The sequence below is a fragment of the Tympanuchus pallidicinctus genome, unplaced genomic scaffold (genome assembly GCF_026119805.1).
Source record: "Tympanuchus pallidicinctus isolate F22 unplaced genomic scaffold, pur_lepc_1.0 scaffold28, whole genome shotgun sequence".
In the NCBI taxonomy this organism is placed as follows: domain Eukaryota; kingdom Metazoa; phylum Chordata; class Aves; order Galliformes; family Phasianidae; genus Tympanuchus; species Tympanuchus pallidicinctus.
The window spans coordinates 472,833-485,072 of NW_026294745.1; the positions used below are offsets into that span (position 1 = coordinate 472,833).

The window sequence follows — 12,240 nt, forward strand, 5'->3', positions numbered from 1 at the left end:
AGAGTTGAGAGCAGCCTGGATGGCACCAGAAGCAAGCACCACCACCTCGTGCCTTCCAGGGCTGACCCACACCTGGAGCACAGTCTGCCCACCAAGAGCAAGGAGCCACAGTGGGCCTAGGAAAAGCCCAGCAGACAGCAGGACACCTCAGGCTTGGAAAAGCGCTGAGAACCCATCTGGGACAAACCCGACAGCCTTGCCTAAGCAGTTTTAACTTCATTTCTTAGAATATAGTAAGCTAAAAGAAACAGGAAGAGAGTTTTTTGCAGCCTCCCATTAATAGAGGGCAGGGAAAGAAGCCTGCTTCTAGCCAAAACTCTTCCATTTGGTTGGAAGGATTTGTATCGCCAGGACCTCAACTAAGACAGTTCAATCACTGTCTTCCCAGACAAGAAATGAGTCTGTCCCCTTCCCCATCACAGAGCAACATGGGGCAGAGCCATGTGGTGGGGCAGGAGGGCAGCGTTCGCCCCACTCAGTACTCACTGGCTGCACCAGGACGTTGTTTTTGCCATAGAGGAGCGTGGCTCGGGAGTTCTGGTGCAGGGACTCCACGTAGTCCCTGGCAGACAGCGATGGCCGGTCATCCATGCTGCCACTTGAATGCCTCTTCTGAATCTGGAAGAGATCCACCAACAGAGGGGAGCTGAGCGTGGACACCTCGTTTCTAACAGCTTTTCTTGAAAGCTCATTCCCTCCTCACTCGTGAAACTCCCTGATAGATCTCCCTCCCTGTGCATCCTCCAAGAGGATTCCTGGCTCTGGCCAAGCTCGACTCAACTCACAGAAGCCCCAGCAGTGTGCTCTGTATGCAATAAACCAAACAGACTTCAGCTGCCTTCTCTTACAGCTCATCCATGCTGCTCCCAAAGAGACCCAACGATGTAATGCCACATTGGTCCAGCACACCCACAGTCTCCACAGCCCACACTGACAGAACTCTTGGCTTGAAGATGTGAAATATCTCCACATTTCCACCCTGTATTATCAGAGAGGGAGCTGTGGGGCTGCCCCACATCCACTCACACAGAGCGCCGGGCGCTTGGTGGGCGAGTCCTGGCGGCAGTGTGAGCTGTGGATGCGGTGCCGCTGCACCAACTCATCAGCAGAAGGGTCTGTCCAGAAGTGGTCAGCTGTCTTCATCTTGGTGTACTCCAGAGCGCAGGGCCCCACTGCACAAAGAAAAACACAGACACGAGGAAGTCATCAGTGTTGTTCCACTGCTCAGGTCACCGGAGCCCAGCATCCCCGAGCAGCGTAAGCACAGGGCTCGGCACACAATGCTGCACCACGTGAGAGCAGCAAAGAACTCAGAAGTGGTTCTGCCCATCCAGAGCTGATCAGTTTTTTGAAGTGCTTACAAAAAAGTTCATTGAATTGGGATCACAGAACCAACATCTCAGGTTTGGGAAGTAAGCTACTGAACAGGGTAAGAGGGAAGCGTTACCCAACAAAGATGCAAGAATCGGTCCATCCACAGGATCCATCAGGAGAGCTTCTTTCTCATAGTATTTACTAGAAGAAATGAAAAAGAGCGGCATGCTGTAGCATTTCAGCCCCCTGGAAGAGCTGAACGACAGAGACTGAGGTTCGAAAGCACTGTAATGCCCTCCTCTGTCTGTCTCCCTCCCTGATGGTGAGAGGGTAAGGAGCCCATTAGAGGCTGTTCTTACTAGCTAAGAATTTCCTGGGGGATGCCCTCCTGCAGCACAATGCAAGCATCACTATGCACTAACAAAACCTTCCTGGGGCTGTCCACTTCACCAGGACAGGACACCTCAGCACACAGCTCCCAGAAGACAAGGACAACGTGCTCCACAACACCAGCAGAGCAAGCATGTCCTGTCCTGTCCTTTTTAGGGAGCACACAGGGCTGGCCAGCAGCAGCTGGAGTCCCTGTGCTGGGAACAGAGTGACACAACTGGCACAGAGTGACTTCTCCAGCCCACCTGGATGCATCTCAACCAGCAGCACCTCCAGCAAGACTGGAACAAGCTGCAAGGGTAAAACATGGGCTGATGCCAGCACTCACCTGCTGTTCTCTACTAAGTAATGCACGATTTTATCCAAGACCTTGTCAAAGAGGGCTGTGCGGATCCAGAGGTGCTTGATGGCCTGAGGAGACAGGTTGGGCAGCTTTGGCATCTTGCGCACATTCTCTGGGATGCTCTGGACTTGATTTCGTCTGTGGAGGCAGAAGGCAACAACATCAGAGACAGCTCCTTTCATCTGTCCCATCCCCTATCCCAGAAAGCCCACAGCTGTATCTGAAAACTGCCTTCCCTAAATCTGTTTCCAGCTCTAAAGGTGCCCTAGAACAAGTCTCTGCCCCAGCAGAGTCCCACTGCTTCCCACTGGTGCCCAAGTACAGCAGTTCATAAGCAAAGCAGCTTATTTCAGTACAGCTGAAAGATTCCTGCCCCCAGGTGGCTGCTCCATCCATCTCCCTGGGTCCTGTCCAAGGATGAGTAAGCCACACTTAAACAGAGGTTGAATTACTGCAGATTATGGCCCTGTACAGTAAAGCAAACCAGATTGGGTTCCAGTTGGCTTAACGCACTGCTCCATAAACCCTGACAGCTCAGGAGCTGATGTGTGTAACCGTCCCTACAGCATAACACAAAGGGCAGAGAAAGGAAGAACCACAACTCACCACCTCCCAGAGAACCAAGCAGTTCACTCAAGATATTAAAAGCCCGGGGAAGGACTCTGCTCCACCACAAGAGCAAGTTGTCCTATGGAGACTCAAGGTGGACACTGCAATCCACAGCTGTGCTCAAACTAAGCACCCCCATGCCAACATGTGGGCAGCCTGTGGGACAGCAGCCACGCTGTTGCCTTACGCGTTCTCAATGAGCTGCTCCAGGTCTTGCACCTTCTTGCAAAGCTCCTCTGCAGGAGGAAAGCTCTTGCCCACCTTCATGAACAGAGCTGCTATTTTGTTGCTGCGCAGGAATCCTGCCGCCCTGCGCTTCAGCCCATACAGGACACACGCTTCCACAGCAGCTGCAACAGAGCAAACTCATTAGTGAAGCAGCAGAGCTCCCACATCATCACTGCCTGTCCCCTGCTGCATCCATAACCTCACTGCACAGCAGAGACATTTCCCAAGAGGAAACCAATGTCGTATTCTGCTCCTGTCTCAGCAGAAGGAAGGTTAAGGTACCCAGATGTTATTTACCCAAAACAGCATGCAGTTCATATGGTCTGTCTTTCTGCCTATCAGTTCTGCTGACTGTACAGAGAGATTATTTTAGTTTTGAACAAAAAAAGAAAGAAAAAAAAAAAGAAAGAAAAAAAGAGGTTGTTTCAGCTAATTTGGGCAAAAGATTTTGACACAAGAAAACATGAACTGCAGGTATGCCAAGATGCAAGTGCCTGCTGCAGTGGATCCAGGGTCACTGTGAGCCCCTGTGCATCACCTCCTGGGCACTTTCAAGGGCCCTGCTGAAGGCAGCTCAGCTCTCCCTTGCAAGCAGTGTGGTTGAGGCACCCAGCTCTGCTGCCCATGCAGCAGCTGCACAGAAGGATGCATATGGACACAACAGCACTGGCAGTGTGCCTGCCAGAGCCCCCTGGGAGGGCTCAGGATCAATGTCTGGAGTCAGACACAGACTTATTCCATCAGATCAAAGCACTGCAGAAATCTCTTGGCCCCACGGGTGATGGATGTGGCTGTGCCAAGCAGCTCCCTGACATGTCAGCACCCTGCTTCATGCTGCACAGCCAACATGCCTAGCCTCCCCGCAGCTGATGCACCTCTCGCTTGGAAAGCCAAGCCCTGCTCACCCGAAGCAGCCTCTGGGAGCAGTTGCATGGGTGCCCTGTGTCTAAATAAAACCCCGCACAGACCCTCCTTGAAGCCCAGACACACCGCAAACAGCATGCATACATCTTCCCACCTGTCCCAGAGCACTGTTTGCAGAGCCAACTGCCAATGGCAAGGCAACTCCTCCCTCCTGACAAGCACCCAAATCATTCCATCCCACATCCATCATTTATTCTGCACTACGTGGCTGAAACATAAGTGGCAGATACAAACAGCCCTCCCTGCCTGAGCCCACACCCAGGCACTGTGCAGTGCCCAGGGGGCATCTCCCCAAAGTTCAGGCAGGTCCCAGCCTTGTGCAGGGTGGAGCAGTGGGCACCCAGCTCTGCCAAGTAGGTTGGGAGCCAGCTGGAAGCAGAATCACAAGCAGAAAAGCCCTGTGAACGTTGAGCCTAACCTCTGGGCTGCCCCTGTTTGGCACAGTCAGTCCTGCTCTGAGTTTCCAGCAAGCAAATCAGAGCAATTGTGCTTGCACAGGAAAGCCAGCAGATTGCCTTGCTCACATCATAGCCAGTGCAGCACGCGCTGCTGCCAGCTAGGGAGCAGCACACAGAGCACCTGAAGTATTACAGCAGCACAGAGCACCCAGCATCCATCCTCAGTGCCATACCCAGAACCTCTGCAAACACTGCTCCTGCTGAGAGAGTGCAGACTATGCAGGGGAAACTCCCTGTGCTCTCCCCAGGGCTCAGAAGCTCAAGCACACAAACTAAGTGCAACTTGCCCACATTAAACAGAAGGGTAACAGCGTTTTCTTTTCTAACCTCGTCATTCTTGGAGCCCGGTTCATTATTTCCTTCTGCCCCCACTGCTAACATTCGCTCTGCCCACCCCTAAGGGCATTGCCTACCACAGAGAATGGCACGGGTGCTCTGGCTGCGCCCAAAGACTGCAGAGCTGTCAGAGCTCCTGAGCACACTTCCAACCCGCTCGGTGGCTGAGCACAGAGGTGAGCTCAGCACTGATGCACATAATGCGCCCCATGGCACGGGCAGCCCCCAGCCCTGCCGCCGGCCCCCATCAGCTCCCAGGGCAGCGTGAACATGACAGGTGCCAGCTCGCGTTTGTCTGCTTCCAGTGAGGGCAGCTGCCCTTTGCTGCCTGCCCACTGCTCTCATCACAAGGGCTTCGCGGTACGTTGGCTCTGCAGAGGGCTGGGAGGATGAGGAGGGCCCTGCGAGGAAGGCAGCTCTCCCCAGAGGAAAGGGCAGCTCTGCTCAGCCAGAGCCAGGCTCGAGCACGCTCTGCTTGTCAGCAGAGGAGGTTATTTATAAGCTCCCTCGGCTCACCGAGAGCTGCAGCAAAGCATCCAATTTAGAGAGCAGCACAGCCTGGCTCCTGGTCCTTCCACCACCCAGTGGCAGCACAGTGGCATCAATAAGAACCAGAAGGAACCAACAAGTCCTGGTGCCTGGGTGCCTCAGCTCCGTGCCGCAGGCGGCTATAAATAATTACAGGCTGCCGAGCCTCGTGCTGCACAGAACAGAGAATGAGTCACACCTTGAAGCCTGCTCTGCTCTTTCGATGCCTTTCAGTCGACAGAACACAAAGGCACACAGACCCACCACCTATCACCTGCCGTATGCCATCCGAGGGCCTGGGACAAAAGAAGGCAGCCTCTGTTCTCCAAAACAGAAAAGGAGACCTCCCGGCCTGCCCCTCTTTCTGCTTTGTGCCTGTGCACACAGATGCTCTGGTCTCACTCAGCGGCGATGGTGCTAAACGAGTTACCGGAGCAACTCCTTCCAGAGCCGTCATCGCTTCTGTCATTTATTTCCCGGGCTCCAAATTAGCAAGCTGCCCTTCAGCAGTTTGTGCATGGAGGAGGGCTGCTTCCCCTCTGCACCCTGCCGGCAGCGTTTTGCTCAGCAGCAGCCACAGGGCCCCAGCTGTGGGCTGTGCCAAAGCACAGCTGAGCGTGGCTCAGTGAGTGCCCTGCAGAGCAGTGACAGTCACAGCACACTCAGTGGGCACAGGATGGCCCCGTATGTGGGAAAGCCCCAAGGCTGAGATGCAGCTAAGAGGAGTTGTTTGCTCTTTGGGAAGCCTGGGCTTCACACTTTTTGCTTTAAAGAACCTTGCAAGGCTGAGGACACTGCTGGGTTCTGCACCAACTCTTGGCAGCAGCTCTCCCATAGAATCACTTGGGTTGGAAAGGACCTTAAAGCCTCCCCAGCTACAACCCCTGTTGTATGCTGGCTGCCCAGAGCCCATGCATGGCCAAGGGCATCTTCAGGGATGGGCACTACAGCACTTTGTGCAGCCTGTGCCAGAGCCTCACTGCCCTCTGAGTAAAGAATATCATAATGCCAAACCTACATCTCCTCTCTTTTAGTTTCACACTATCCCCCTTGTCATGGCAACATCAGACCCTGTAAAAAGTTGGTCTCCTAGAAGGGAGCAGGAGCTTGTAAGCTCCCTTCAAGCAGGGCAGCAGCTCTGACAAACCATCCATTGTAACGCCAACTGCTGCTGCATTACACCTAAGGCTGCTGAGAGAAGGGACTATAAAGACATTGAAAAGCATCTAGAAAACACCTGGGGAGATTTAGAAGGAATATAAGAAACAAAATTGTTTACAGTATGGGCGGTGAGGCACTGCACAGGCTACCCAGAGAGGTGGTGGTGCCCCATCCCTGCACACAGCCACGGTCAGGGGACAGGGCAATGAGCACTGATGGATGGGTGTCCCTGTGCACTGCAGGCAGTGGGAGCAGATGGCCTCTAAGGGTCCCTTCCAACTCAAGCAGTCCTGATTCTATAAAAGCACCGTCATGCAAGCCAACTGCCAGGTGGGAAGGCAGCAGGGGTCCTGCTCTTCTTCCACAGAGGTCACTGCTTTTTCCCCATAGCAGCAGCCGCTGGCAGCAGGCAGAGGCAGGTGGAGGCACCAGGCACTTTGCCAAAGCACACTCAAGCTCTGGGTGAGTGGGTAAACACTTGACAAGGACACGGCTGGGCACACACACAGCACATGTCTGACGAATGCTGTCTGCCCACAGCCCCTCACCTGGCTCCATCCCACCCGCACCACAAAGCTGAGCAATGTCCTCACCCAAGCAGCACCGAGGAGCCAGCTCCAGACCCAGGACTCCCCACACACCATCAAACTCATCCATCTGACAGCATGCAGCACTCCCTTGTTATCAAGGCTGACGCTAATTGGGCTCTGCACAGCTCTGACATTCACCCACCCCATCCAGCACTGACCGCCTCCAAGGGGCAGATGGGCGTACAGCGTGCATGCTAACCAGAGCTGCACAGAAGGCTCAGAACAGCAGGAACAACCTCATTTTGACTGCAATGCCTCCCCCAGGCACTCACCACAGAAGGAGATGATGTGGCTGCTATCCTCGTGCACAAACTTCCTCGTCACCGCCTCCTCCATGATCTGCTTCACCTGTTGAGCAAACGGACATTTAGAGGGGTTGTGGAGCTTCACCCCCAGATCAGAGCAGGACGTGGGGTGGAGTGGGCACAAAATGGCCTGTGTGGGACACAGGGACCCCAGCAGTGCCAGGGTCGGCTATCAGCCAGCACCAGCTGTGACCAGGAACTCCTCTGCATGGCAATGCAATCACGCTGCCCTCCAGGCGTTGCTCACAACACATCCCAGGCACTCATTTCAGCTGACTTAATCAGAAGGAAGCTGTCACGTATGTCGTACATCAGGAACACAATTAGGGAAAGAAAAATAAATTGTAACCCACGTGGGTGCCCCATCCTTAGAGGTGCCCAAAGCCATGGATGGAGCCCTGCTCTGGTGGGGGGCACCCAGCCCATGGCAGGAGCTTGGAACTGGGTCATCTTGAAGGTCTACTCCCAAGCACTCTGCTTTGCACTCCTTGGTTTCAGAAAATGTGGGGTAAATGTAGGGTAAAGGGCTCACAGGGCAGAGGTGGGAGTGTGAGCAGCTCGGAGTACTGAGATGTTCTCTCTAAAGGCAAAAGAAAGAGGAAAAAGGGCAGGTCAAGAGCTGGGCCAAGCAAACCTTGCAGCTGAAAAGCTTCTAATGGCCTCGTTGGGGGAATTAAAGCTCCTTAGGAGGATAAAATCAAGGCCAGTTATGCACGGCTGGCAGGCCAATAAAGTAAGTCCTTTTATGAAAATGGCTTAAGAAAAAAGTCTCACTGTGACCAAAAGCTGCAACCGACCCTCTTGGTCACCACCTGCTGGGGGCACGGGCAGGCCAGAGACACCCCAAAGCCCCCAGATAGAGCAGGGAAATACTCTAGGTCTGAAATTTCTTCTGCGGTATTGTAATGGGGAACTATCAGGGGAACCATCTCTGAGTGAATCATCCAAAAGCATAAACGAAGGATCCGTATTTTAAACCCCAGAAAAACACAACCTGGGAGAAACACTTGGGAATCAATGCACACAGTACACAACCAAATCCCAAACTTCAAACAAGCCGCCAGGTTCAGGTTGAAGCTGCATATCCAAGTATTTGGCAGCTGCCATCCCACCGCTGGGCTGCACCGCTCACCCCATCAGTGCTTGCAGGGCAGGGGCCATCAGCTCAGCACTGCTGTGTGGCACAAGGGCTCCTCAGCCTGGATGGGCACCCAGCTCAGCGCAGCAACCCACAAACAAGCCCTGCCAGGAGATGCAGCACAGTGGAAAATTACCCACTGCAGGGGAAAGATGAAGAACCCACAGCGCTATATTGACTGAGGTTACTGCACTGAGCCACATAAATCAGAGGTATTTAAAGGAAGAGGAGTGGGAAGGGCACTGCAACAAGGACACTTGGCCAATGCAAAGGGCTACACGTGAGTGGCTGCATGAGGAATAAACCCAGGGAGCGGGAGCCTCAGAGCACAGAGCGTTCAAACAAAACAATCCCCTCTGCCCACATAGGGATGTGTGGGGCAGCTGTGGGTAAAGCCCAGAACGCTGTGGATGCTCCATGGGAGCAGAATGCTGCTCCCAGCTGTGAGCACAGGGCAGGCGGTGCTCCACCAATCTAAACTCTGTTTGCTTTCTGCATGTTTGCTTTGCCAAACTCTCACGAGCTGCCACCTTCTCGTTCTCATTGCTGCTCTGATGACGTGCTTGGAAGTTAATTCTAGCACTGAAAAAGCCCATCTCCCCATCAGCCTTGGTGCAGCACATCCACAAGGGGGACCTCGGTGTGACCTCAACATTCCTTTAACTGCTTCACTCAATCAAGGTCCCATTCCAAGAACAAGCTCTGCATAAGCTCTGCAGCAGTTCCCCATACCTCATGCAGGGTTGGTCCCTGCAGCACGGCCTCTTCTCAGGTATTACACAGTGCTAAGGGATCACTTACTGAAACAGACACAACGTTAAAGCAGGGGAGCGTTCCCAGCGGTTTGTATTTGCAGACAGCGTTTTGCAGCAGACTTTCTTCATCAAGTTTAAGTCACAAATCCGTACATGCCACGCTAATTTAAGATCTCAGAAGCTCACGCTATAGCTGGAGCTATTCCTGTGGTGTTTGTCAAATGCAAACCTCCATGCCATCTGTTGGCACTGCTGTCACGCGCTCAGCCAACACCGCAACGCTTTGGGAGGAACTTCAGCTGTGTCTCTGTTCTCAGTGCCTGATCCTGAAGGTTTGCCCTGGTGCCCAGCTCTGCACGAAGCATGCATGCCCTGAGCTGCTACGGGACACGGCCACGTGCTCAAGGCGTATGGTGGCATGAGAATGGAGATCTGGCAGCTGGAAGAGGAAGGAGAACCGACCTCATCTCCCTGAGCACTGGAGAAGAGAAGGAATCGAGGAGCAGAGCTGCCTTGTGCTGGGCAGGAAATCCAACCGGAGCAGCTGGAGGATGAGACACCAGTGCCTTTATCTTCAAAAGGAGAGAAAATGGCCCCCAGCAGTCAGTAATACTCTTTTCAGAAGAGATCAATGCAGGCAATTGAGAAATGAGGCATTAAAGCCTCCTGTTCACTTCTGATACAGGGATGTTTCAAACAGGCTGACCGTGCTGCTGGAGAGCCCCTCTTTTATTACAGACCCACAGCTTATCATCTGCATCTTCCTTCTGCCTAAGCCACACAAAGCCTCGCTTCTTCAATTTGGCCTCGAGGACACTGGCAGCGACTGCCATCCATTCTTCAAATCTTAATAACCTGGAATTAATTCACAACTTTCTGTTGTGCACCTGAATGAAGGGGCTGGCACGGACCCCGTGGCCATTTGGGAGCACAGCCCTGCGTGCACATCTCAAAGGAGGAACCCACCCTGCAGGAGCACCGCTCTCAAGGGCTGCTGTGCTTGGCCACAAAGCAGACAGCACTGCTGCACAGCAGGAGCCGACCTGAGGGTGGAAGGAGGCACTGCCTGATGTAGTTATGTCTGCAGCAGAACCAGAGAGCAGCTACAGCAGCACCCACCCCAGCCTCATACCAGTACATCCCATATAGGTGGAAGGCTATGGGACAAGAGCTGGCAAGCAGGCTGAGAGTCAGTTGACAACTGGAGCTGGTCTCAATGACCACACGCATCCCTTCCAGCTCAGTTGCAATAAACACATTTTCAGTCAAAAATTCAATCTGGGATATTTGGGGGTTGGAGTCCATCTGATAAAGGTTCTAAGAGAAGACCAGAGAAGATTTATGTTACTTTTCCTACATAACAGTACACAGAATTCCTCTGAAAACCATCCTGCCACTTCTCCCCTACAGCCTGCTGACAGACAGTCAATTTTGCAGCTTTCAAGATCAGTTTGATTTATTATAACCATATGGGCACACACACACACGAAATTGATAGTGACAGCCCAACTCATTGCAATCCACAAACCTACTGCAGAGCAGGACTTCTTCAAAATAAAAATGCATTAACCATGGCAACAACCAAATGCTGGAGTCCATTTGCTCACTGTAATGCTATGGACAATTCCCTCTACTGTTTACCCATCTCCTCTCATCAGGCATTGCCTGCACGATGTTGTTATTCCTTCTGCTGTTGCCCCAGGGCTACAGATGTGGCGTGGCTTCCCCAGTGTGCTCTGTGGCTGTTCCCAGTCCCAGTGGAGCTCAATGGCACATGGGAACACCATCAGATTCCAAAACGCCACAGCTGAGGGCACGCAAAGCAGGCTTGGTGCGATGGGATGGGAATATGGAGTTGTGTGAAGGGTGAGAATGCAAGGGGTGGGAAAAGAAAAGAAGGGTTTCTGCAGTTGGCACTTCCTAGCACTGCTCCAAAAGCTGCACAGGCTCCCAACTCAGCCTGAAGTCAGTCTAAAAAAGGGCAAGAAAACGAAAATAAAACAGCAAAAGTGTGTGTAAAATGGGCTTAACAAGCAGAGAATGGGCAACAGAACGCCCCACCACTCCAAGCTGCAGCTCCATACATAACCTACAGAACCACATTTCCTGTTTGTGGGTTGTTGTTTTTTTTTTCTTTAAATCCTAACAGAGCAAAGAATGCAGAGCACGGGTCTGACATGGAACCCCTGCACCTGTGTGCCTGCATGCAAACAGCCCTGCCTGCAGGGCCAAGGGCAGCAGCACAGTGCTGGGAGAAAATCTGGGGCAAGCACAGCTGTGTGGCAAAGCAGCAGCTGAGCCCAGAGCAGTGAGACTGCCCAGGGGGAGAGGCTGTGGGCACTTCATCCCTGGAGTATTAAAGGCAGCCTGAGTTTTGGTGAGGAGCACCCAGCCCATGGCAATGGGAACTGCTTGACCTTTAAGGTCCCCTCCAACTTAAGCCATTCTATGATTTTATGAAAACTGTTCTGCATCAGCACTGCCCTCCCTACAGGGCAGCTATGAGGCACCTGCTGATGTAGTTGTCACACAGTGACACATGGACTGGTGGCATTTCAGCAGGGCAGAAAGGCTCTTCCCATGCCCTACCTCACTCCTTCACCTCCACCTGAATTCACCAACCACCCGTGCAGCACAGCTGATCCATTAAGAGCCAGCAGACAGCTCTCCTGTGCTACCAGAAGGGCACATTACAGCCCTCAGCACTCCTCCTTTAGGCACTTTCCTCAAACATTGGGACCCTGGAGAGACAGAGAGAGCGTGTGCACAGAGAGAAGCCCAGCACCGGCTGCCAGCATGGAAGATGCTCCTGGAGATCAGTAGTGCCCACTGAGGCCCAGCAGGCTTTAGAAAGAAGCTCCGTCCTCCTCCTCCTCCAGCCGTGCACCCAGCAGCCCCATCCCCACCTGCAGCCTCGGGAGGAGCCGCAGGCAGACGGCAATAACGAGATGTCGGCTTCATCCACGATGCTAAAGAAATGTCACAGCCTTTCGCTGGTTTAATATCTGTCGTCAAGGCAACGAGTAGCATTGCTCGCCACCACGCCCGGCGCGGGATTAAAGGTGGGGAAGGGGTCTGGATGAACAAACGCAGCGCTGTCAGCATCCCCGCTCGCTCCCAGGAGAAGCACCGCTTCCCCGAACCCACCGTGGATACACGCA

The 12,240-nt window shown here is 53.3% G+C and overlaps 1 protein-coding gene across 4 annotated transcripts in view; it reads right to left on the minus strand.

Moving 5' to 3' along the window:
• The window catches only part of SGSM1 (small G protein signaling modulator 1), a 29,056-nt gene that overhangs the window by 16,318 nt on the left and 498 nt on the right, over positions 1-12,240 (minus strand). For all 4 annotated transcript variants that reach the window (XM_052691091.1, XM_052691093.1, XM_052691092.1 and 1 more), the window contains exons 3-8: positions 7,154-7,229; positions 2,844-3,006; positions 2,033-2,185; positions 1,448-1,515; positions 1,027-1,172; positions 487-618 (exon numbers count right to left, since the gene is read on the minus strand). In XM_052691091.1, coding sequence (XP_052547051.1) covers positions 487-618; positions 1,027-1,172; positions 1,448-1,515; positions 2,033-2,185; positions 2,844-3,006; positions 7,154-7,229 — 738 coding nt within the window. The remainder of the gene's footprint in view (positions 1-486; positions 619-1,026; positions 1,173-1,447; positions 1,516-2,032; positions 2,186-2,843; positions 3,007-7,153; positions 7,230-12,240) is intronic.